Raw genomic sequence first — 27,981 nt, forward strand, 5'->3', positions numbered from 1 at the left:
CGCGGCTTCCGAACGAGAACAAAATCTTGTTTTTCTTCGCAAAAAAGGCAGACGCAACAGATTGAATATTATGAAAACGCGAGAATAATACCAGGCCAGGTCTTTGCGTTTGGTTGTTGAAAAAAGTTACGAACTAAGAAAATCATCCAGCTCGTTAGGGAGTTCTGCGCCAGGATATCTGCGAAAAAAAGTTTTTCTTTTCTTTTTTTTTTATATCGTTGCTTCTGAAGTAATTCAATCTTTTTTTTTTTGAAATGAAGAGTTCGTTCCCTCGTCGTAAATTAAGTCCTTTGCTTCCTCTCCCCCGGAGAAACAGAAATCTATTACTGAACTTCCTTTATGGAAGAAACAACTTCATCAAAAATATCCTCCGGAAAATGAGTTTTTCGTACGTCTATTCAATTCTCTTTCTCTCGCTCTCTCTCTCTCTCTCTCTCTCTCTCTCTCTCTCTCTCTCTCTCNCTCTCTCTCTCTCTCTCTCTCTCTCTCTCTCTCTCTCTCTCTCTCGGGCCGACTACGTTTGTTTGTGTTTTCTCCTTCACGGAGCGCGATTTCCGTGTCATTACCGCGTGCGGAAAGAGACGGAGGAAGTAAGAGATTATCCGGAAGACGAACGCGTTTAAACGGCACCGATGCTCGAGAATAATGGATGCTCGTCGGGGTCTCTGAAAAGAAGAACGAAAAAATGATCGATATTGCCCGCGACCGAAATTGCCGTGGCAAACGGCGAGGATTATGCATACATGCATAACAAGAAGAGAGAGAGAGAAAGGTTCTAACTTCGCTCTTGAATTTCGTCCGCAATCTCGGGAGCGAGCGAAACGTCATCCGCACAATGCAGGTGTGTTCACAGAGATTTAATCTGATTCCCAGCGCTCCGTAGATCGCCGACCCACAACCTCGGCACAATTAGGCAAATTATAGAAACGCGCATCCTTCGAAGCCACAGTACGGAGCGCAGTTCCGTTTGCCGATAAAAGTCGATTTCTTCGCCGATATACGTGCACTCGATGATACACACTTCGCGCACCGTTATCTCGAGAACTGTCTTTCAGATGAGATTATCTCGAGAGGAATCACGTTGAATTGATTACGTCAAATCGATATTCTTTTCTATATCTCTTTACATAAATACTTATTCAAAGAACAACTTGTATTTTTTTCTCACGAAGAATATATTAAATACTTTGTCTTCTTGTTTTTGCATCTCGACGTGAAATTTTATAGAGTTCAAATGATCGGCAAATCAAAATTTTTCGCTTTACACTAAAATAAAACCAAATAAACGTTAAATGCGCTTAATTATTCTTGATTAATTTACAACAGTTAATGAATCTGTAATTGCCGGAGAATGCTTTTCCTAATATTTCGATAAAATATTAGTTTTACAATCTATTAACTCGCGAAAATTGCACTCGCGGATTTTTGCCACGCGTCGGCAAACTGAATACAAACAATTCCCGTTCGAATTCCAGTTCTCTTTGTTCTTTCGACCTGCCGATAATAAAGAATTTATATATATGTACAATGTGCTGATTGAGGATATAGTAAAAACGAGATTTTCTTGAAAGCTACGAACGAGCCTCGAAAATGGTGAATTTACAACGTCGTATTATTTCGTTACATTAATGAATTCGTGATTGACGAACCGAACCGTGTCTGCGAGGCGCGATAGCGATTGAGAAATTGTCTCTGGCAATTATTGCGACCACGTGAACGACATGAAAATTCAACGTCGGATCCAATCACGATAAGCACGTCGCTCACCACTGACATAACTTCGCGAATCGACCCGCGGAGATAACGAATAATAACGTTATTTGCAATCAAGCGTCTGCGCAATCAGTTTCCCCGAAGTTAATCCAATCCGAAGCCACTGTGGGCTAATCCATTCGGTCAATTTGCATTGCAACGACTAGACTGCCGAAGTCTTGTCCGATATTTTACAAGGTGACCCGCAAGTAACCCGCAAGATTACTTAGACGATTTGTGCATGGATTTTGTATGCGTAAAAGCATGTGTAAAGTAGAGGTCGTTACTTGCGGGACAGAGAGAAATTCTTCGTAAAATACGAGACAGAAGATTTCACAGTCGGATTCTTGCGATGGAAAATATGTGGGGTCAAATATTCCGCGCTGTTACACTCGCCGAAAAATATTCCGATCGTACATGTAGACAGTTTTCGGAAATATTCCGTGATCATTTTCTAGATGGAGAGAAAATTCGAAAACGTTTCCGTTTCGTTTTTCTAAGTAAACAGATGCAAAGCCGGCACAACTTTTCCCATTGGAAAAATCAAAACCGCGAATTTAAAAATGTCACTGCTTACTCGCAATAAATAAATAAATTAATTATTTATGTAATTGTAATAATTAACAATGAGAGAAACACACACACACACATCTCAAAACACGTTTCTGATTGACGGAATTAAATTCGAAAAATATTCTGATATTTTTTCGGCATCACTGTCAAACTTTTGACTTTTTGTCTCGGAGTGTACGTATCTGTTGGCGTGCAATCGATGCGTGGTGACGCTGCTTTTATCGGAAAAACGTGGCGCCTGTTACTGATCGAGACGTTATCTTCTACCCTCGCCGAAGACCGATGACGAGCATTTAGCATCCGCGAGGGTTTTCCGCGATGTAAAATGTAGGTCGCTCGATAATTGCCACGCCGATCGAGCGATGCTATTTCATCGTGGAATTCATTAGCCCGATTTATTTCGATCCGCTAGCTTTTCCCGTGCTATTTCCGGTAGGCCACTTACTTCCTGCGCGATGATACACTAGCAAAAATGCTCACAATTGCATAATTCGTAGGTCACACGTGTTTGAATAATAATGTGCACAAAGCGGAAAAAGGCAATTTGAAGAAATTGTGTACGTAATTCAATTTTTACATGATAAAATACTCAACAATTGACACTTTAAAGGCCCGTGGTTAAATTTTTTTCCACAGAGCCAATTAAAAGACACTAATCAAATAATCTTGTTACAAAAATTCTAAATTAATTCTACTATAACTAACTATTGGAGTTGATACGAGCCGAATGTTCATGCAATTATAAACATATTTGTTAACTTTTCTTAAACGTGTAGATTAATACACATAGAAATTCGAATTAAATTTAATTCAAAAATTTGCATAGGAAGTGTTTAGTTTGTTATTTCAAAAAAAAAGACTGAGACACAAAGTGATATCCAAAATAAATCATTAAAACCAACAAAGTATACGCCAAATTGTGTGTAATATTGGATAGATTTTATATTTATTCACATCTTTTAGCTTTAAAAAAAAAATATTAATTTTACATATCTTTATGCAAAAAAAGTTATCTAGTGCTAAGCACAATCGTGCAAATTTGCCAACTTCTCTCATATCCAGGGTTGGTTGTCACATGTTTCTTACGTAGAAAAATTAATAAGTGTCAATTATTGGAGAGATTGTAAGTTTGATTTATTCAAGTTTGCGGCAGCAAAATTAAATCGAAATTAAATGTTCAAATAATTAGTTTTTGTTAGTGTTTTTTTGTATTACAGCACGAAACGTATGTAAAGCTGTTTTTTTTTTTTTTTTTTTTTTTTTTTTTAGCTTTACGTACACTAAAAGAGAGACAGAGTTTTTTTCTGCCTTTTTCTCGTTAAAAACAAAATAAACGTGGCAACACCATAGCGCTGTGTCACCTTTTCTCGTCTTTTCGCACTCGGCTCATTTTTTGTTTTTCTTATACCTCATTACGTTCTCCCATTTTCGTGCTTGTCAGTCTCACAGTACGTCGCGGTCGAGTACACGCGGTGAAATCTGTTTTAAAAATGCAAACTAGTTCTTGTTCTAACGGCTTATCCAAAAGCCGTTCCGTTGCGTGGCATAATTTTTCTCGCCGCTTTTTGTTCAATTTTTCTATTTTTCCAACATTTGTTTACCGTAATGGATTTTTTTTTCAATATTTAAACAGTCGGCTATATCGAATCAATAAAATTTTATTTAAAAGTCGCACAAAATGTAAGCAAACAGAGCTTTGCGGACAAAATTTGTATCGTTTCGATTTACGTTATTTCAATTTAACATTTCGCATTTCATACGTGTTCTTTCAAAAACGGCGCGATTCATTTTCCTAAGTTCACGCCCGGATTAAATCAGAGCTGATATAAGATATTCGCATTTTGGCACGGCTGCCGTGCAGCCGAACGAAAGCGCAAAACGCGGTTATATAAAAGCTCGTAGAAACGGGGGCGTTTGCCGGCTGGTATTATGCAAACTACGATTTCATTCGGTTGCAAACACGCGGAATTTATGCGCCGGCTAATATCATGCAAACCACTTTACACGGCCCCGTGCGTCGTCCACTCAAGAGAGACTCCCGAGTGACTGTTCGTGAGCAGCTGTTGGATTTTTCAGAATCCCGTCAACTTTCGCGTCGTACGGAGCGTCCTTTTTATCGCTGCGATACGCGCCTAAAAGTAACTCTTTCGCGAGAATTGAGGCGGGAATACAGAGAGTGTGTGTGCAGAGAAAGTCGGACACAAAAAATACTTGACGCAAAAAAAAGGAGAGAATCTACATTTGTAAAAAATATACATATATTTATATTCCATTTTTCTTAAAAAAAAAATTTTTTAATTTTGATATTTAGGAAGAATTTGTATTAATGAAATTAAAGTAGTTTTCTCACGCGAGTAGGATAACGTAGACAAAGGGTGAAAGTACTTCGAAATGGAAATCTGTTTAGAATGAAGTACGCGCTCGTTTCGGAAGATAAGCCACTTTTCTCCCGGTGAAATGAAAACTCGAGAATTTCGCAAAATCTCGAGTTTCACTTTGCGAAATCTCACGATTATTCATCTTACACACAGGCGGCTCGTTTTCTCGCAATTCTCTCTCCCTCAATTACTCATTGTGCGGCAAACTTTCGGAGATAATTAAAGATCTCCGCCGTGTCCGAGTGTCTCCCTCGATGAAGTACGTAAGAAAGAACGGGGAAACTTTGATGGGAGACCAACAACGGGCTCGCGAAAAAAAAAAAAAAAAACGACGACAATTGCCATCGCACATCCATCATTTAGCCGCAATTCATCATACGTACCATATAGCCCGCGATAGCTAATGACAAAAAATCACTGTCCTGCGAAATCGATTCGTCTATCCGTTCTTCCTCGTCTCTCTATCCGTCACCAACTTCTTCGTCGCACTTGTCAAGTGCATGCGACAAAAAAGCTACAGATCGACGAAAAAAGGTCGCAATTAATCGGCATGATGCGGACGCGTCAAAATTGCTGCATTCCTTTTGTTTCAGAACGAAATGTCATGCTCTTGCAAAAAACGGAAACAAGAAAATGATAAATATGCGAAAAAGAAAACGCGAGTCTTTCATAACGTTGTCACGTAAGGAGAACGTGCTTTTATCGAAAAATATATCTCGCAAGAACGCGACGTTCGAATGTTTACTCACATTTCTTTTCACATCATTTGAGGAATAATGGAAAGAGAGAAACGACATTCTCTTCTGTTAACCTTGCAATATTTTTATTTACATTATTGAGATATGTAAAATAAAATTCTATAAAAGAGAATTTTTAAAATTGTGACGATATTACATTTTTATGGAGATGCAAGCTTTATCTCTTTGTTTTATTTTATTTTATTTTATTTTCTTTTTTGTTTTACATTTACTACGTACGTATATCGAGAAAATGATCGCGAGTGAAATGCATTACAATACACGTGGAGAAGGTCCGGCGAGTATATCAAAATGCTAAATGAGGCCGTGCGCTCGCTTGGCTGTACGACGAAGTGCAATTCAAGTGCTTCGTGCGTCGCTCGTCGTCGTCGTCGCGAGCAGTGCACCGGTTTTCTGCCCCGTCAAACCCTCCGCGTATCTCTCGCCGTGTCTAGACGCCGTAAAGGTCGGTTATCTAAACTGCCCCATCGAGCCTCCCTTTTCATCCCTCTCTCCATCACATCAAGCTTACTCCCTATCGCATCAAAAGATCACTACTAATCTTTCGATCAGCCCTCCTGTTCTCGCTTCTCGTGCCACGGCGCGAGAAAGATCGATATGCGCGCGGTGATAAATTCAAAATCGCGCGAAGCTTTTTCTTGAAGAACTTGGCCAGTTATCGAGTCGAAAATACATGTTTTTTGTTTCCGTGTTAAAATCGATTGTTGTAAAAATGTAATAGACAACCGCGATGGTAACGAGCAGAAAAAAAACATAAAATATAATATTCGCGGTGTTATCACGGAAAAAACAATGTCCGTCACATATATAACAACTGAACCAGTTCGCCGCGCGGATCTCTCAGCTGTGATTTTTCTCCGCGAGAATTTGCGACGACGACGACGACGACGACGACGAAAGACATCGTTGTTCCTTACTCCGTCAAAGACAATAAAGAAGCGACTAATGGTGCGCCGTTATTTCTCTCCACTTCTACTTCTCTCTAACGTTCGCATCACTAGTTTCTCTTTACGTTTCTCGGCGAAAATGATAAGTACTTTAGCTTTTTTTTTTTTTTTTTATAGATGCCGCGAAGTACGTTGCCAAGTAGCGCGAGCACAGAAACTTGAAATATTCGACATCACAGTGACGTAAGCAACACAAAGAGAATCCGTGAAAACGTTCAAATCCATCTCTTTTGCTTTTACTGACATTATATCGCTCTGAATCGATCGTATCAGATCGGTTTCTGAGTTCGCAGCTCTCTAAAGCAGCTCTTCCAGCAACTTTTATTATTGCTTCGAGCGTATACGAATAAGTCCCGCGTTTTTTGCAACTACTGTCTGTTCTTTTCGGCCTACACACACACATACACACAAAACGCGTTTACAAACAAAATACATTTATTAACGTTCACAAGCATTTGAATTTTTATATTTTTGAACTAAATATCAGGATCAATTTAACCCAATATGCCGAACATATTTGCAAATGTTATACGTATTTTTTAGAATTCTGCGCGGAGATTGCGAGAAATCCGGTCTCGAGTTCTGACCAAGATGTTTCTTTTTCGCAATAGAATTTTTAAATTTCACAGAGAAGTAAATGTATATTTTACACAAACAAAATGCACAGCGAGTGTCTTATATGAGTTTTCGAATTGAATCTAACTCGAAAATCTCGTGTATCAATTCACACGTTTAAAAAAATGTTTACATATTTGCACGTACGTTCGGCATATTGGGCTCGCATCAATCCTAACAACTTAATTGATCATTTCCCGAATTTCATATTTTTCAAACATTTAAGAAGGTTATACAAGCAATACGGTATATGTTGTATTGTATTATATTTTCATTGAAAGTCTGTAGAAAAAAGAATATGGAAAATTACAGCAAGCGAATTTGAGAATAATTCTGAGTTAAAAATATTTTACTAATTAAATTGCAGTTTAAAAATATTTTGATATAAAATTGAAAAACTTAGGACGCTCCATAATTTTAGCCGGCGTAATTAATAATTAGAAAATACTCGTTAAGAAGCCAAACAAAATTAAAAAACTAATAAATATATGTAAATCCGGTCATTAAGAGCCGATCGCAGGATGTTGTGCGGAAAAATGTGTGCGTATATATATGTACGTGAATGCATATATATAAATGTATACATACATATATATACGCACATTTTTCCGCACATCGTGCGATCGGCTCTTAATGACCCGACTTACATATATTTATTAGTTTGATACTTCAAGAGCCCGAGATGATTCTTTATTAATTGTTAAAATTAAAAAAGCTATACGAGCAATATACTGAATGTTGATGTATTTTATCAAATTTGCGTAATGTAATTTCCCTATTCTTTGTTTTTATACCTAGACTTTCACTGAAGAAGCTTCAAACTAAGGTCGAAACGTCTAATAGTAGTTTTCAGTAAAAATCAATACGTCACCATCCAGTATATGGCTTCAGTATAACTTTCTTAACTCTTTGTAAACTGACATGGGTCTCCCAGACCTATTCAAAAAGCATTTTATTTTTGAAAAAAATTGTCAGGCTTTGTTTAAACGCTTATATCTTCGAAACATAAAGATTTTTTTAATTTTTTTATCAACGCAGAATTGTTTAAACTTTTAATTCTAAAAAATATAAAATTGAAAAAATATTGATTTTTCGCGGAGATATTCGATTTCAAAGTCACGGATTTCACAGACGCAGTCTGTCTAACAAGTAGTAGGTTGTTTTTGAAGCCTGTCTAGGAAATGTTAATTGTGTGAATTTCTAATGAGTACATTTTAATTATTATTTATATTTTTCCTTGTAACAAATAACAAAGCAATACGTTGCACAAACAAAACGGCAGCTTTGTATTTGTATAATTTTCTTCGTGAAATACACAAGTAAATTGGCGAGATGAATGCGAAACAATTGAGTTGACGTGCGTAACAATTACGAGATGTGCGAGACAATATTATTTTTAGAGAAAAAAGAGATCGCACCGACTGACAACGTATATATCTTTATATTCCACCTTTGCCTAAAGTTCTCTCACGAGATTAATGCGGTGGCCTTGTCTACATCTCAAAGAATCTTTAGCGAAGTTTGCCGGAGATCGGATGGTGCGGTATCCTTCCGGAACACGCCGCCTTTAATTAATTCTATCCGCGGCGCGCTTTGATTTCGCGCGCGTCAAGCTGTAATTGAAACATTATTCCCATAACACTCGCGTTATAACGCATTTAAAAAATTCCCAGTGGTAATTTTTTATAATTGAGTTAAGTCTCTTTCTCCCTCCGAACTTCGGTTCTCTATTCAACGAAATAAAATTATATCGTCGAGATGCACGTTGCCGATTTTTGTTCAAACTACGCGCGACAGCCGAAACTGACAACCACGCGAAACTTACGAAGACGTGTACAATATTTTGTTGTTCTCGCTAATTCTACAACGATAGAATTTAATCTCAGAATCCGAACTTCTTCTCGGACGCGGAGACAATTATTAGATTCAAGTTGGGGAAGTGGGTCGTGGTAAATTACATTACTCCGAGCTTTTGTAGCTCGCGCAATTTCATAAATCAATAAAGAACGGGGAGAGGATGAAAATTTATAGGTCTTGCTCCTGGTTTTTATTACATTTTTACGACTTGTAAAATTTTATTTTTCAAGATAAATGGCACCTTAAAAAATTTTGTTCCAACAACATTATTACGCGCGAGCGAAAAACGATCGCGCGAGCGATTCGCGAACGTTAACGCGCGGCTTCGTTGGATTTGTCATCGGCAAAAAGAAAGCCGAGTGAAAATTTCGCGCCAATTCTGAGAACTTTCTTTCGAAACCGCGTCTCGACCGTTCGTCTTTGTCGGCCGCTGCATCGAAATTATTTGCCGGCTTTAATCTTGTCCCGCAGCGCAGTGACAAAGTATCGCCCGCAAGTGCACACCCCCATTACTCGAATCACCGGAGACGCGTCTGTCCGACGGTATTTCACGGTAATACCACCTGCATCGAGCCATCGTTCGGGCCAATGGTTGGACACTTACGTAACATTAAAGCCGCCGCCGCCGCCGGCTTTAATCTTGCTGCATGTCGCTCGGATGCGTTTCGCGCAGAAGACAATATAGGAACTACAAGCGCACCGAGAGAAATTATTCCGGACCGGGCAAACTACTTCTGCATTGGACACATTAGCACACACATTTCCGCAAGTTCAGCCGCGGAACTTGCAGCGACGGCTGGTTTCACGGAGCCAAAAAGTCCAATTGTTGAAAATTTTCCGTGAAATATGACGACAAATAGTATGTCATCATTTCTAATCTAGAAGTGTGAGAATTTTGTGCAAAACAAGTTTCGCGTATAATTCAGAGACACACAGTCATGAACTACACGAAAATGATAATACAAAAGGAGCGAATATGAAATGTTGCTTAATTTCGAGAAGAGAATCGTGTCAAAGGTAGAGAGACGAGAGAGCAATCTCTCTCTTCTGGGTCAGAATAGGAATTTCATCGACCTACTTCCGAGGTAGCCCCCGTTACGTACATACGTAACAGGGGTTACCTCGGAACACGGTTCTACAGGTCGCCATCGACAATTCGGAGAAACGTTTACGCCGACAAAAAAGGTGCGTTTCCAAGAGAAAACAACGGAAACACCTCGTTAGTGTGTTTATAGGCGCAAATAGCTGCTGTTTAGCCTCAAGCGAGCGGGAAACCCGAATCGAGAGAGTGTATTACGCTATAGTTTGATTTCTTGATTTCTTTCTTTGACTGCGTGTTCTTTTTTACTCTGCAACGTGGTGCACATACATAGACATATATATATACATATATATAGATATATATATATTGACACATATATATGTATATATATATTTATATATATAAAGGCGATATATATTTCGCTGTGTTCTAGTTGCTGCTCTAGAGTGTCCTGTTGTTGCGGACCACCACAGTCGACGCTCCGTTTTTTCCTTGACAGTTTTTTAGATCTCTTGTGCTCCCTCTGCGCTTCTGCGAACACCAAGTGCATCTCAAGACATGCACTGAAAGTTTATTTCAGAATTATATATATATATATATTATATATATATTATTGTTCGTGATTAAGCAGTTAATCGCGAGCGCGCGGAAGAAGTTGAAGAAGCGAATTAAAATCAATCAATTGTCAAAAATCTCTTCTAGAGACTTTTTCTATACAAAACACAAAAAATCTCGTATGCTCTTTGCTGACGACTCTTCTCTCTGCGCGCTCGCAATTCAGAGATGAATTACGTGGGCATGGCGTTCAAACGTTATACAAAACGACGGCGAGCTTTCCGCACACGCGAGCTTAATGCCAGTCGCTTTTTCTGTCACATAGGTCGACCTAAGACATATGGACGAGAAATCCGGTAGCAACGTGGTCGAGGTGGGAGTCGATCTGTCCGAATTCTACATGTCAGTGGAATGGGATATTCTAGGAGTGCCTGCGGTTCGGTAAGAATGTGCTACGGTTTTATGAGAGAACTTTATATTTGTTTTAAAATTTTGTTCAAGAACACCGAGCTGTGTGTATTTTTTTTTTTTTTTCGCAAGGGCAAACACTATTCGCATTTCTATAAAGATGGTTCTCTGGTTATTTTTATACCGACGTTTCGTGAACGTTTACTTTACTTTCGTCACAGTTTACTTTATCAGAGTTTCGAGAGCAACCTGATATCAATATATCACAAAACGTCGGTACAAAAGTGACACTAACGCGGTTTAAACTCTTCCGAAAACCATTTTCAAGAATTTTTGCACCACGCACCCAAGCGAGAGCATCAAATAGATACTTCGCATTTTTGCTGTATCGAGGAATGCGCTACGGAGGATCTTTGTGAAGTTAATTTATTTTGTTTGGAATTTTGTGAAAAATCTATCTCGGATCTAATCCGCAAGATTCTCGAACGCAGCAAAGAAATCTCGAAGAGAGCGTATGAAGAAAAAGCGTTCTCTCTCTCTCTCTTCCTCTCCTCTCACGCCTTCTTATGAAATGTTCTCTTTCGTATTCAGTATGCTCCCCTGGCATAAGCACGTCGCTGCTTGCGGGCATGATTCGATTCTCGATATTCAGCAGCGTGCCGCGATGCGGAGAACCAGCTTCAGCTATCGGAAGCTTCTGTGGTGGTAGCGGAGTGGATGTTTTCACAGGCGCTTGCCACTAGAGATGTTCGTTGTGATATTTCGAAATATTGGTATCTTTACGCTTTCAACACTTTCGGCATCAATATCTTATCTTCAATATCACTCCCGTCGTATCTAAATATCGAGATCGTAAAACTATCGATTGCTTAATCAATGTAAACATTTCTGTTTGTTGGAATCTTCTAGTGAAAAACTTCTAATTAGTAAAATAACCACAAAAGTGCAATCTCGCTACGTATCTTTGATTGTCACATTCGTTATTGCAGTTTTTGCGATTAGTGCAATCGCTGAGATAACAACAATTTCTTTAAGTCAACGAGAATATTAGAAATCATGAGGATTAAAAATAACTCGAATTTATTCACGAGAGGCAAGACGCCGCCAATCTCTCGCTTCGAAGCCATCGACGTGAGAAGGAAAAAAAGAGAGGAGAGGAATTACCAACTTAGAGGGATCTTCTCAGAGTTATACGACCTCGCGAAACTTTCCTCATAACTCTCGCCCGTGACCGACCCTACTCACTTAAACCGTACTTATTGTTGGGTACAAACACTCTCTCTCTCTCTCTCTCTCTCTCTCGCTGCCCACCCGGAATAGTGAAATTTCTTTATTGGTAATTTTTTCTCTTTTTTTTATTTCATCGTAAAATCCATCCCGATTCCTCTTTTTGTTCGTCGAAAAAAATTGACGATAATTAACTACTTGCTTTAATATATATCCGCGTTTGCTTACAGAAACGAGAAATTTTATACCTGCTGCGATGAACCGTATTTGGACATCACGTTCAACATCACAATGAGGAGGAAGACTCTCTTCTACACGGTGAACATCATCATTCCCTGCATGGGGATTTCATTTCTCACCGTTCTCACGTTTTATCTGCCCAGCGACAGCGGCGAAAAGGTAAGAGCACATGTATACATTCCCGACTAGCAAATATTTGTATATATTATTATTTTCATTCTCGCAATTTTACTCGGCTCCGCCATAATTCCCACCTAAATCTACTTACGTCTTGTAGCGCGAAAGATATACTTTTTAATCTCGCAGTTTTCCTCCTTGTTTGTTAAAAAGAACTCTTAATGAAAAAATATTGCAAACTGCTTTTTCTTTTATATTATTTTAAACTTTTCGCAAAGAAGAGTTTCGGCTTTCTCGTAATATTTTTGTCGAGAGTTAAATCGTAAAAATTTCACGAAGATTTCGCGAATTGGTCGCGGTATTTCGTAGTTTCCGGCATTATTTCGAGAAATGCAGCGCTTCCAGATAAATGCACCTGAGAGAAAAAGAATAAAAGAAAGAGAGAGAGAGAGAGAGAGAGAGCCACGATTAATTTCTTTATTCTTGGAAGCGACCACGGGGCGGACGTGCGTGAAATATGCGGCGAATTAGTTCTCTTCCGCGTGTCTGTCGGTCTCGTTATTTTCTCTTATCTGTAGGCAAATGCTCGTAGGTAGTTACTTTTGGCTCGACAGCGCCGGGTGATTTTTCATTTCCGCTCTTGCATTCCCCTCTCTCTCTCTCTCGGTCGACTTTGCACCATCGCGATTTCCTCCTCGCCTAAGAAAAATCCCTTTTCCGCGCGCCGTCAATGCGCAATTTGCACAACGAGAAGAGACCACGAAAATAAATTTTACACTCAGAGGCATGGATTTTGCTAATTGCAAACATTGTTTCAGTCCATCCTTTCTTTTTTTTTTCAACGATGTTTTTTGTCTAAAATATTTTCAGATGTCGATCTACTTCGTAGATATTGCTGCGAATTTATTCGACATCTTTCACGCATTTTCTTTTTGATGGATGGCATTTTTTGATCGGAGTTTCATCCCGTCGGAACGACAGTTCAAGCTGACGTCTTTATCCGAGGCGCCGCCCGTCTTCGCGCGAAGTTATCGACGTGGAGCGGCGTAAAAGCTCCGTTGTGTGTTCGCCACGTGCTTTTTTCCCCGTCACGTCGTCGTGACTCGGCCACAAAGGTTACTTACTCGTTACCGGTAAAACTGACAATGTAAAATGTTTTTCCTTCTCGTCCGTTCGGTTTCTTTGTTTCTCTCTCGCCGGGTCGATTATACGAGCTCTCGCACACTCGAGCCATTTTCCTCCTCCTCCTCCTCTTTTCCTCTCTCGTTCTCTCTCTTTCTCTCGGAAACAGCCGTCGCGCGGCTATTAGTCGTGCTTGCGCGCAGTTGAAGAACTATCGACCGCGTGTGCAATTAGCATTCGTCATTATGAAGAAACGAGAAGCAGTCGATTGCGGGGGTCTTCTGAAAGCAGAAAACGCGGAAGAAGGCTAATAGGAACGTTTGTGCACGTTGATGCAATGCGCACAGCCTGTCGGTAATCTCTTCAACGCTTCTTGCCTGAGATTAAAAAATTAATCTATTTGTTTTTCACAAATAATTTTTTCACAATTAAAAGAGACAATAAAAAAAGTCACAACAAAAATTATATTAATCCTAATTCTGTAAACTCCGAACATTAATGTCCGAGCGATTCTTGAAAATGAAAACATATTGTTAACTATTTAGTGAAAAAATTTCTAAAAACTCTAAAAAATATGTCGGAACTGATGTCATTTCCTTAATATAGGAATCGAACAAAGCCCCATGAATTTTTACATTTTTAGAGTTTTTGCAACATTTAACCAATAAAAAATCGCATACAACATAAATATTCAGGGTTTACAAGATACGTACTTTAAAAAAACCGTTTACAGGATTAAATAAATTGACCGCAATACATTTAGATGTACATTTCACACTACCTGTTACGAGTTGAATTACTCTCGCGTTCCACATTACAAAAGATAAGATGTCGTGAATTTAATTCGCGTTGTATACGTTGTATATTCTCGCTCCCCTAAACTATCAAGCGTGCAATTTTAAACAACATCCTTGGGGATGCCTCGCACGAAAACGTGGCATGAATGCGAGCGTCCAACGGGAAAGTGGCACGAGGAATTTGCGAATGACTTTTCGCGGAAGCGTCTCTCCTGTTTGGATGGCTGTCGAGTCGAGAGCTGCTATCGTTATTCGCTTTCTGAAATACGGATCTTCCGTCATGGTTCTTGATGGAAAAATGTAAGAAACCTCTGCGCAGAAACTATGTCAGAAGTCACGTTCACGAAACGACATTTTTGACTAGTCGGTTGACGCGTCATAGTTACAGCCATCGAAATAAAATTCGAAGTTAAAGAATTTAACCAAGAGCTGTGTGAGTTTTAATCCTACTTTTCTGTTTGAATTTACTACACGGTTGTACTGCTCGGATCAATATGACCCGACTTGATGTTATTTTATACATATTTATAGATATGTACATAAAACCAAACTAAACTGTTATAAATCTTTATTCTTGAAAATTTAAAGATTTAATTAACAAATAATATAAATATAAAATACATCCATCAGCCAGAATGTTCGCTTATCACAAAAAAATGTAACAGTGAAGTAAAAATTATTTCGAGTCAAATGAACCCGAACGGACCAACAAAGTTAAAAAAAGGGTTTGAAAGGAGTTGAAAAAATAAATAAAAATTTGTTGTTTAATTTAACAACAAATAAACCGTTGGTAGAAATTATTTATCTCGCACGATGTTTGTTATATTAGACATTATAGTAACATTTGTAAACATGTTCCTTTTAATGAATCGTGTACACGGCAAGTCATCCCTGGGAGGAGACCTCTTAAAATATTGAAGACAACCCTTATTACGTTGTACGTACACACGTTCCGAAAATGCCACAGTCTGAGCTCGACGTTGTAAGCCAGCTTTACGGTTTCGAGCATCTTCTTGCGGGTTCGCAAGCGTCACACATGTGTCCGTAATAATACATTAATTTGTTCTTCTTGTCACGTAACATCGAAACATGCCCGGCGAAATATGCCTGATGTGTGTGCACTTAGCTAAGCATCACAAGATTTGCGCGTTAGTGAAAAACATAATAAGCGCGAACATTTCTAAACATTCTGCATATTGCGGAAGCAAACGAGTTTCATAAAACATTTGCGAGAGAAAGAGAGAGAGAGAGAGAGAGAGAGAGAGAGAGAGAGAGAGAGAGAAGAAAAATAAACTTAGTTGCAGAATTTAAAATAAAAATAAAGCGATGAGCGCGAGTCTACTGCAGCTTCTAGGCGCGTCAATCAAGCAGAGAGAATCGATAAGCAATATCGCGGTTCGGTGATTGACCCGCAGCAACTGCGTTTATCGAAATTGCATACTACATTGCATTCCCCGCCTTACCTTTTATAACGCACGTGCTCCTCATGTGACTCTGTGCATCGTATCGTTTAATTTCGACTCGGTACTTTTCGTCATCGTTTAATTCCATTTTGATGCATTTTCACCGTCATTTCCAGATTTACATTCGACATCTCACATTTGTTGCACGATAGAAAAACAATCTTTGCACTTCTTGTTATTATTTTTTCAACATAATTCTGTAAATAGACAAAAAGTCGTGAAATTTATACATGTTTTCTTGTGAAAAAGACGAGTAATCGCCGCGCAAAATTGAAAACAAAATGAAAAAAACGAGGAAACGTTATTGCACACAGTAATCGCGACAGGAATTGCGGCGAAAGATAGATCGTCGAGAAGCCCGTGCGGTTCTGATTTCTCCCTGCGATGGATCGATACGTGCAATCTGGGGTGCCGCATGAAGATGTTATTATCATTTGACTGATGCGAGAAGGTTCCGGTCGGGAAAATAGGGCACCTCGGGATATTATTATGTCGTATAGACACACACAGAGAGCGTCACACAGTGCAAAGCGATATCGCGAACAATATAATCATATTTACTTTACAATACACATCTCTTTATCTAACACATATTTCGACATAATTCGATGGTTTGCACAGTGGACAAGTCAATTGCGCTTGATGTTCTACGCGCGATAATTGCGCAAACACAATCTTTCAGTACATCACAAGAGAATTTTTTGAGCAACGTTAAAAACGATATAAATATTTTTTTGTATTTTCTCGCGAGACAATACGCGTTCGAGAACGACAAAAGCCAAACGTTGTGCAAGAACACATTTCAAACACTTAGAAATGTGGCATCGCTATCGGAATCGTAGAGTTAAACTTGTATCTTTGAGCGTTTCTCGCCGTCGGAATGTTCGTCAATTTCCAAGTAACTGCGCTCTCATCTCCGAGAGAATCGCAAACTGCTAATTATCATTCTCTCCTCTCTTTCAATCAATTAATCACCGATCGTTTAAACCAATATCCGTAATAAAGTGAATTCGAAAACGCATTTTGACGCGTTAAAACAATTGCATTAAACATATATATATATAAATCGTCACGTGAATATGCGAAAATTTTATTACATATTTATTACTCGGACAGACTGTGTGAATGTAAAATAGAACACAATCACTTTTAATTAGGTATAATTTATGGAACAGTTGTTTTAATTCGGCGCGAGAATTGAAATAATAATTAAAAAAAGACAAAAATAAGTGACAAAATTTCCAAAACTTTTTCTAGACCATTTTGTTAATTTTTTAACTTGGATAACTGCAGAATGCCACTTTGTCTACATTGCTGACAATCGCATCTAAATTTAACTTCGCATCTTTGATAAGATAATTCATTGTTTAATCATCTTTTTTTATTGTGGTCCTTGATTACTTTGGTGATTTCCTCTTCCTTAGAAAGAATTTTCATATTTTCGTCTCACCAGTTTACCGACGAAAGTCCTAACCAAATGGATCGAAACATCTGAAATTATTTAACTAAAGCAAATTTTCTACATACACGAAGAACTTGTATATAGGCTCGTATTAGCCTCTATTCCTTTTTTTATAATCCTGTAAACGTTTTTTAGGCACGTATTTTCTAAATCTTGGACATTTATGCTGATGCGATCTTTTTATTGGTAAAACGTTGCAAAAACTACAAAATTCATGGCTTTATACAACATACTATGTTAAGAAAATAACATTAGTTTTGATAATTTTTTTAAATTTTTTAAAGAAATTCTCCCACTAAGTAATTAATAAGATTTTCTCACTTTCGAGAAAATCGTTCAGACATTAATGTCCGGGGTATAGGAATAGGATTGAAAACACACAAGTGTTCGGAGATAAAATTTTCATTTCATTTTGAAAATTTGAATTTAGTGCTATATTAACGTTACTGTCATTTTCTGAGACGTATGTCCGCGATATAATTAGGCGCACGCGGAGGTTCACTTCCGGTATCACCTGCGCGTATATGGCGCACGTCCGAGCACGATTGAGCAGCGTATCACGTTAACCGTACGTCACCGTATAGTACATGTATACGCGGCTCTTAACTCCGGATAAACTATAGCCAGAACAGACCGTGCTATGACAGGACACAAGCCACAAAGCGGTACCGGTTCACATCGTTGCTGATTATACAGGGTTATAAACTACAATAGCTCATAGAATATCTAAATTGCCACTTTATCGGACCGCATCGGACTTTGCGACGAGTATTATATTGTCGCGAAATCACAAGACGATGTTTGTAATTTTATTTCACACACGTATACGTGAATTTTGTTCACTGCATTGTGTTTGTCCCTGAAATTACAAGATATTTTGTGAAAAATGGAAAATGAAAAATTGTTGAAAGAATCGTTGTTCTTCGCATTCTGGCAATGCAATAATTATTGGATCATGCGAAATTGATTCGGAAACGTTTGCTCAACATTTGGTAGAAACGACAGCAAGATACGAGTGCGATTGCCAGCCGGGGAGGTGGGCGACAATAATTAAAGGCGCGGTCGTATGGAAACCAAGCGAGTGCACTATCGATCCGAATGCATCGATGAAAGCCGCAAGAGCCGACGACACACGGCACAGTAGCCCGATAGACGCGCTATCGCGCTCCAGTGGTCGAACCTTTAAATTAATCGCCGCTGAAACACTGTTGCAACGGCGAAACCGCAGTAAAAATGAAGCGCGTTCGCTCGTTGCGTTCAATTCGCAATAAGACCCACCGAACTCCGGGCTTTCCCCGATAAGAGAACCACCCACTGTCGATGATCGCGTGCTATAACATTCGTGGTCACTCGGAAAATGTAAACCGGTTTTTATTATAGCTCGGCGAACTCCGATGTAACCGACAGAAAATGCGTGCTGAAAAGAAATTGGCCCCGTTTTTTTTTATTCCAAGTCGCACACACATGATAGAAATTACCGGCCGAGAGGAATTGATCGATCAAACAACATGTTCTTGATAGGAAACCCGTCATTTAATCGGAAAATCCTTTTATCGTCGCGACTTTTGTTCGATCTCGTTTTGTCATTGACACAAAGAAAAGAGAAACAGCGATTCCACTTTTTAACTTTATACAAGTTATAGCTGTAATATCCGACATAAAAGAGTGTAATGAAACCTCCCCACGGACGAAAGCCGTTCTACGCAAGAAGAATCGTTAATCGGCTTAAAACTTCCGCTTTCGCGCCGCGCGCGCACGATGAGTCCCGCACGAACAATTTTTAATGCTCTTTGTAATTTTTAGTTACGTCAGGTTTAATCTTGCTATGTAATATTTGTTCGATGCACGCTCACGGCACGCGAGCCGCTTCTTGCGAGCAATAAAACATTTTAAAGTAACTCCATGTAAAACTTGGCTGTAAATCTGTATTTCTAGATTTTGATTACATCGTCATGATTGAACAATTGAAAACCAATAAACTTAAATGATATTTTGAAAAAAAATATATTTAACTCCTAGTGGTCAGATCTCAAAACTGACGACGAGTTAGTCAGACCGGGAATTGTTTTCTAGAAACGTCGATGCGCAATTTCTGAATGGGTCTGGGAGACCCACGTTCGACTACGTGAAGAATTAAGCGAGTTGTTGTATATCAAAATATCTTAATGTTTTTTGTCTATTTTCAATCTTGTGTATTTTGATTGTTTTTTTTACAACTGTGCGTGACAAGCACTTGTTCACCGTTTGCAACTTTTATTAGAACAAATGGATCATGGACGCATATAAGATTACGTCAGAAAGCAACTTTCATTTTACTCAGGGTCTAGCTCGTTTATTCTTCCGGCTCTTATTGCTTCGTATATTCTTTATGCCGATCATAAATACGAATTTTCTGCTCGACTATACGTGAACTCTCTACCTGCCTCCTTTCGATAGGCTCAAATTTGTCGCCCGTCAAGGGACATATCTTGAAGAAAAGCCAACGTGCGCCTTGTTTTTAGGACGAGCTATGATCCCTTGTCTCTATCTTTTTTCTCAGAACAACATAATGGAAAGATAATATTGTCTGTCCGTTGTGTGCGCAATAAACTGAGAGAGATAAATGAGTATCTTATTAGTATTGCATGTATATAAATACACATTAACATATCTTATAATATTATTTTATAATTTTATTAAAAATAAATTTAACAACAAATTTTGGCTCATATATTTTAAAACTATAAGAAGATTTATATTTAAAAAATTCGGCTTTGTGTGTTAGCCGGTGTGTTGCAAATGTTCGCGCGAAATATATTTTTATTTTATTTGTGTAACGTGTAAATTAAAACACATAATTCAAATTAAGTTCAATTTGATATTTTAAAAACTTTTTTAAGTATTTTACATATTTTAAAAATTAAATACTTTAAAAATTAGACACATTGCAAAAGCTAGAAATTTTAGATTAAACGTTGGAACAAAATTTGTTATTATAAATAACAAATAAAAATATACTAGAGAAAATTATTGAATTCTACCCAAATATTTTTTGAAATTTTAGGTAACGCTTTCTATTTCGATCCTCATCAGTCTCCACGTGTTCTTCTTGCTGGTCGTCGAGATCATCCCGCCTACGTCACTAGTTGTGCCGCTGCTCGGGAAGTATCTAATATTTGCCATGATACTTGTTTCGATAAGGTAAGTACACTGCGACATTTATTATTATTTAGTCTTGCGATGTAGAAAAACAAAGAGCGCTAGTCGAAAATGAGTCATCTTTGTCAAAGTAGTGCGCGTTGTGTACACAATTAAAACAAGAAAATATGTTTGCTAGTCACAACAAACAAAAAACACACATTTACACAGCGGAAACAATTTTCAATAAATTCCGATCAACTATGGAAAGCATTTAACGTTGTTCTATTTTGCTATTATCTTGCTTATTGTGTTAGCGCGCTATCAACGTTATCGATTAACGCTTCGGTGACAATTTATCGGCTCGTGTTTACGACAGCAATGATTCCGTAGCAATTAATGTACCCCGTGGAGAGTCGTAAAGGAATGATACGATGACGCTCTCGTTCGCAGTCCGAGAAACGGAAAAACGACAAGAATCCAAAAATCGTACCCTCGCTTTCTCGAAACGGATGCTAATTTCTCGTGCAACAACGAGTGTGAAAACGCATTGTTTGCAGTTATTTGCTCTCTCCATAATCCCAACTAAAATAAGAACAATTGAGAAAAGAAAAAAATGAGGCAAAACTGGAAAAGAAAAGATTGAAGTTAGAGATGCGACAAATAGTACACATTCGGCACTTAATCAAATAATATCGAATATTTGTCAATGTCATGTGCCGAATAAATTATTATAGGGCTTTATATGAAAGAACTATCCATGATTTTAAAATCTCGGCGGTCTAAAGATTAATCAAATTTAAATAATAAAAGTCTTTTATAAGAAATAACTATGTTTAAAGTTTTTTATTATAAAAATCCGGTTTTAATTAATTTAACTTTTTTGGATCTCTTCTAACAAATAAAAAGCGTTCATTTCTTCAATATTTCATTAGATCGCCTAGGTTCTCGTTCTTAGTAAGACTTTGAGACTCGCGTCTCAGATCTCAAAAGAGACCGACAAGTGAGAATATGTCAGACAACGTAATATCGGAAAAGCCCGTTGACCTGTCTGCGTTGAGTTTTGCTTGACCTGCGCATCTGACTTCTCTTTTTTGTGTTAGTGTGTCGGGATACAACACACATTTACTTGAGTGATTAGTCTGTTATTGTATCTTATTGGAACCTTAGTGGAACCTAGTGGAAGCTTACCGTAATTATAGGACGTAACATTACAATTTAAAACTATTCGGTGGTCGGTCGAATAGAACATATGAAAAACGTTGCCAAATAGGCAGAACAGTTGCCTAATATTTATTGCAACTCTGATTGAAATATGTTACGTAAGATTTGTCATAATATCGTCGTTAATACGTTTGTCGTATTAAAATAAATTTAGAAAATGAATCTTTTGATAACTGCATAAAAGTTACACTGCATCGCGTTTAGGCCAACATTTGCAATCGCTGGACGATATCATTAGTAAGTTTTCTTCTCTTTCGTCCACTCTTTCGTTCTGGTAAAATCCTCGTTTACGCTGACACCACTTTGTGGCAATCTGCTGCTACTAATCCGCTTCGGTGCTCCCTTAATTAATCCGAACTTCTCTGAAACCGGACTTTTCTTCTCTTCTGAAAGAAAGTTCCACGTGCAAAAGAAAAGAATCGCGCTTATAAGAACTTTAATAAATTGTCATATTATACGAATAAATTGCGCCCCTGTTTTACAATTGTCAAGAATAATGAACTGTATTGTTACGATTTCTCAGGAATATCTTCTCGACGTTATTATGAAAAAAATTTCACGGAAAAAAAAAGTTTTGCTATTATGAGATCGGATAAGAAAAATGGTCGAGTCTATTACATTTTTTGTTTCATCAACAAAAAATCTCAATAGACTTGGCAATTGTTTTTGCTAGCCGTATACTAACTAATTTCTCGCTATTCTAGCAAAATCTTTTTTTTCATGTTAAAAAGTATGAAATTTTATTGTCGTCAAGGTTTGGAATGTTTGTCGATCGAAAAACTATTTTTTATAGTTTTTTGCTTTTATCTAGCAATAAAGTATAAAAACACTTTTTTAATATATTATTTTAGAAACTTACACCTTAAGAAAAACCGATATTAAATAATCTGCTTTTCTCTTTATATACCACTCTGCAATAACAAAGTATATGAGCACATAAAGCCGCAAGCTCTTAGTTCAAAAGTAAGAATCTTATTATATGATGAAATATGTTCAATTTGTGCTATAAAAGAAGACTTGGAACGTTTATTTATTATAAAATATCGTCTATGTTCGAAAGACTTACTTAACCCTCAGGACCCACACTGGGTTACACTAACCCAGAGCGATTTTCAAAAGCGCGTCTTTTTGAAACGTGAAGTAGGTGGAGGTTCGGACTAGGAGGGGGAAAAAACTTTAGGATTTCCTCTATTGATCCATCTTTCGGCGCGATCCGTGCTTCTTCAGGAGCCGAAGTAGTTGATGAGAAAGTTCGAGTACGGGTTAGGTTAACCCTGTGTGGGTTGCACGTAACAAAAACATAAAAAACCGAAAATTGAAAAGATAAGTAAAAGTGACTATTTTATTTTTAATAATTTTTTATGCATGGGATATGCATTAAAAATAAAGAATAAAAATATATTCATGTTATTTTTTTATATAAAGTGTTTTTTACTGAAATATGTGATTTTGTAATAGACGCTTCGCTTTGTGCTTTGTATATTTCATTGTACAGATAATTCATAACTGTTGAATATAGTAGACTAACAATACTAATAATACTAATAATACTAATGATACTTTTTTGTAAGATTAATAATATGTATTAATATGTATTAATAATATGACAATATTTTATATTCACTCATTGGTAGAAATTATTTACTTTATAATTTCTTTATATAAGAGACATGTGACAACCAACCTTGGGTATAGAGTAAGTATATTGGCAAATTTGCACAATTGTGTTTGGCACTAAATAACTTTTTTGTGTATAAATATAGGTATATGTAATTAATATTTTTTCTTAAAACTAAAGAATGTAACTACTATATAATGTACTCGCTATTATACATAATATTTCATAATATTACGTTATACTCAACATAATACGTTGTACTCAATATTGTACACAATAGTTTTTTTTTTTTTTTTTAATACTATATTTTGTCATTTTGTGCCTCAATCTTCTCTATACTTTTTGCTCGATGACCATTCCAAACTTCAACTACATGAAATTCGGTTACACAATACAATGTCATTCATTAAAATCCTTCACGGTATCATTATTCACAACATTAATTCACATACATAATGTTGATAATAACAGCCGTCGGCGAACGAGATGATTAATATTAAGAGTGAGACTTGGTAAATGACATACACGCGGCTAGATACATATTTGCCACAGTTACGATGAAAACGGTGGTCTCTCACTCTCTCTCTGGTCTTTCTCATTATCTTTCTCTTCCTATTTACGTTACCGTTGGCTGCTCAAATTTTATTTATTCATCTATTTAGTATTTTAGCAATTTATTATCAACAAATGGAATACATGTAAGCAAATATATGTATTATTAATATAGCGTCAGATGTTGCGTTTGATACGCGAGGGTATGATCAAAATGCGTTTCTCATAAATATTGTAAACACAATTCAATATTGCGCGAACAAATAATCCCTCATGGCCAATTATGCATTTATCGAGTTTATTAATTCAAGTTGAATAATTAATGAAGTATAAAAATTTATAAGTATTTTACATTGTATTATACGGGTATTTGCAGGAACGCGACGTACGTTTTTCCGTACGTATATTTTTCGCTGCGTTTACCCAGAAAACGGGTGCTCGAGATCCGAGTCGAATGATGAAGATCCGACCCTCGCGATATCAAAACAGAAGCTTTTTGTTTCTCTGAATCTGGGTTATCGCAAAAATACGAAAAATACAAAAAAGCAAAACTTTATATTGCGAATGTGTTCACGCGAATTATTGATCAACGCGTGTCGTGAAAACGAAGGAATTATTTGGAATTGCTATGTAATGCGACAGGCGTGATTATCTACGAAAATGTATTCTTGGCCACACGCAGCACACACAAAATTATATGGTTCTCTTCCTTAAGGTCACGCTATAATCGTTCGCAGACTGAGCAAACATGAAACTAATCCCTGAACTTGTCGTCGACTGATAAGTCGAGTTGGTGTTTGCCTTCGACACTGATGGTGTGTGTGTGTGTGTGTGTGTGTGTGTATGGGAAAGAAGAGAGGAGGGAGATCCGTACTCAGAGGACCCAATGATAATTAACGGGAATTAGATTTCTGAATTTGGTAATCGGATTTTACGGGATGAGAAAGTAGTGCGGATTAATGTATTGGTATTCGAAACAAGTGTTTTTTTTACATACATACAATTTAACACACAAAATACAATGTTATATATTTTATTTATTATTAAACTTTATGGAGTTTGCTATAGCGATCACGACGACTGATTAATACACCGGCCCAGTCGGTCGTCGACATTTCAGCGCATCAATTTCAGAAGTGTGTCTATTCACACCCTTTTCAAACTACCTCATGCGACTAGTGTGCGCGCACATAGCCCTTTTCAAAGGGACCTCGTTTCAATATTAATGGCGGCATTTGCCGGCTTCGTACACGGCGACATTTAACTAACGAGAGCTGGTCTATCCACGTCGCCATTTTTACGCGGCGCCACGGCATGATGTGTCCTCGCTATCGGTCCCGCTTTTTCGATCCGACCGGGTCAAAAAGACAGTATTAAAAAGGCAGACTAATGAAAAACGAACTTTATGAATACAATTGCACCATTAGAGCTAATATTTATTATTTTTAAACATTTCTAAAAACCTCATTTGAGAAAGTTTTGATTGTATATACCAAGACGTTCGCGAGAGAGAGAGAGAGAGAGAGAGAGAGAGAGAGAGAGAGAGAGAGAAAACGATTGGAAAGTCACAGAACGGTAATAAAGACGACCGGTCGTTTCTGCGGCGCGAGGACGCGGCCTTCCAAACGCGGCAAAGCGCGACATTCGCTTTATGGAGCGGAAAGAAAAGGCGGTGCTAGTCGCTTTGGATCTGATCCAAACCCGAGGGGCTCGTCGCGTTGTCTCTACAGCAAACCAGAGCTTTAGAGTCGACAACAAATCCTCGTAAACCGAGTATAATAACGATTTCGTTGGTTTGCTGTTGGCCCACTCGTTATGAACGACCGGCGACGCGATTCTCTTCGTTCCGTAACGAGAAAATGACGGCGAACGTCACGTTGACGCGCGCGCTTTAGTTCAATCGGCACAAACCGTTCTTCACATCTCATGAAAATTGTGAGAATTACGTGACACAAAAAACCTTTTGTGCGCAGATATCTTTTCATATTTTGTGTCAGTTTTACGCGACATAATGCGAAGAAACGCAAAGAGACAATAAATATAAACGCGACATCTTGCAACGTTCGCAGAAAAAAAACCTTCTTTCTGGAAATTTTATTTTCACTCTTATTTCTTTGCAAGACACGTTTCATCGTGCGTTAATATTACTTTGTTTGTTTTACTTTATGAAAACAAAAACTTTACACGAGACTTGCTCCGGTTTGACTTGCTTCAATTTCCTATACGAGAAAATGCCAATCACGTAAATACGCGGAAAACGCGGAGTCGCTCGTTGTGATTGTTGTCGTCGTAGTAAAACCGGAATCGGCGCGAAATGCAACCCGGTCCGAAGAAGAAAAGAGGAAGAGAAAAGAAGACGAAGCACTCGCTTCGGGTGAAGAAACGGAGAACCGAGACTTTGCTATTGTCTGCGACACGATTGTGTCATATAAAGGACGCCCGCAATATCTGCACTTCCGAGAAAAACTCGTTTCGCAGTCGTAAAGCGTGAAGTTTTGATAGAAGGGCAGAAAAGGACTCTCGCGAGACTTTCTTTCTACGACTATGACACGCGAATACTGTTTTCGCGAGCCGTCACGATACATTCGTCAGGTTAAGCTTGATATTATCGAGGATAGTCGCGGAAAACGCTCCCGTTATAAATTGCGAACGTGAAGAATTTCAGACAAAATGAAATTTCGTGGAAATATAAAATATCAATTATCGCGAGCTTGAATTTTTTTTCGCGTTGCGACGGTGTAGTTTATACAATTGACAATACTGCCAATATCTTTGACGAAGTTTAGATTAAAAAAAATGTGCGCTGTTTGTTTAATTAATGAATTTATACGGCGTCACGTTTAATCACATTTCGCTCTCTGTTTTCCAAGCTGAGAATCAAGTCCGGCCGGCTACGTTTCTCGCGCAAACAAGACACGAGGTGTTGCCGGTGGAGCTCCCAATTTAATGTCGGGTCCGCTCTAAATATGGCCTCCTTATTCGGACAGCTAAATTGGAAATTCCAGCCGGATGCAAAGCGGAGGTAGTTTAAGGAGACTTCCGTTCTCCGACCGCGAATCCGGCGGTTCCTGCGGGAACAGAATCCAATTTGAGCGTGGCACGATTTCCGAATCGCGATACCGTCTTGTCCTAAGTGCTGCACCAAGTCGCATCTGCCACTCAGAAAATCAAAATGACAAAACTCGCAGAAATATAAAATAATTAAACCAATTATCGCGAACTTCTTCATGAGATCTTTCATTCTTTGCTTGAAGAAGACAAGACAATATTGTACAAACTTGACTCAATTTTAAAATGTTTTCAATTAACAAACTTCAATTTACTCTCAACTAAATTAATACATTGACCAACTGATGTCGCAAGACGGACTTCCACGATTCGAAAAGATGCGACAGTTTCTATGGTTGTTATACAAATGCCTTTCTAACGTCGAATTATTTGTATTTTATATTATCGACAGTTCGCTCTATTCATCGAATATCTTTTGTATCGACCTATCGAACAGCGAGTAAGTCTGTTCAACAAATATCTATGATATATTTATTTGAAATTTAAACGTCTTTTATAAGAAGTCTTAATCTTATAATGCAGTAACACGTGACTATCTTTTATTGAAACAAAACTGCAGAGGCGATTTTACTTAGTTCTCAACAACATTGTAAATTTTGTCGTAAAATTAATCGGGGACGAGGTCGCCAATTGGCGACCGCACGTTTTTAATCATTCCTTAAGAGCGGAAAGTAGTCTTACATTGTCAAATAGTCTTACATTGTCAAGCTCGCAAATAAGAAGTTTCCGCGTGGTTATCTGTCTTCGCGGAAACGTCGGAGCCATTTTTCGCGCGCGGAGATGATATATGAGAGATTCTCGCAGAGGGCGAAAAAAAAAATCGAATTTAATTTGCACAACGATGCAAGAGAGATAGGAAGAGAGAGAGAGAGAGAGAAAGAAAAAAAAATGAAAAACGATGCTCTTAAACCATTCCGCAGTCGAAAAATAACCGCGACCTCGTACGGAAGTATAATTATCTGATCGAGTTTTAGAGGCGCTCGTAAAATCGAGCTTTACGATCTCACCCGCCGGTCTCTCGCAAAGATCTTTTTACATTCTGCATCTCATTACGCGTCTCACTGTCGTTTTTCATCGTCAATTGACAG

General features: G+C 38.0%; 1 protein-coding gene across 7 annotated transcripts in view; it reads left to right on the plus strand.

Annotated features, from left to right (window-relative positions):
- LOC109852765 (acetylcholine receptor subunit alpha-like) overlaps positions 1–27,981 on the plus strand; it is a 147,103-nt gene that overhangs the window by 102,275 nt on the left and 16,847 nt on the right. For 6 of the 7 annotated variants that reach the window (XM_020424230.1, XM_020424231.1, XM_020424232.1 and 3 more), the window contains 3 exons: positions 10,803–10,918; positions 12,343–12,511; positions 20,357–20,493. In XM_020424230.1, coding sequence (XP_020279819.1) covers positions 10,803–10,918; positions 12,343–12,511; positions 20,357–20,493 — 422 coding nt within the window. The remainder of the gene's footprint in view (positions 1–10,802; positions 10,919–12,342; positions 12,512–20,356; positions 20,494–27,981) is intronic. The other variant, XM_020424234.1, reaches the window with a different exon arrangement.

This window comes from Pseudomyrmex gracilis, unplaced genomic scaffold (genome assembly GCF_002006095.1).
Source record: "Pseudomyrmex gracilis isolate BER0280 unplaced genomic scaffold, ASM200609v1 scaffold_35, whole genome shotgun sequence".
In the NCBI taxonomy this organism is placed as follows: domain Eukaryota; kingdom Metazoa; phylum Arthropoda; class Insecta; order Hymenoptera; family Formicidae; genus Pseudomyrmex; species Pseudomyrmex gracilis.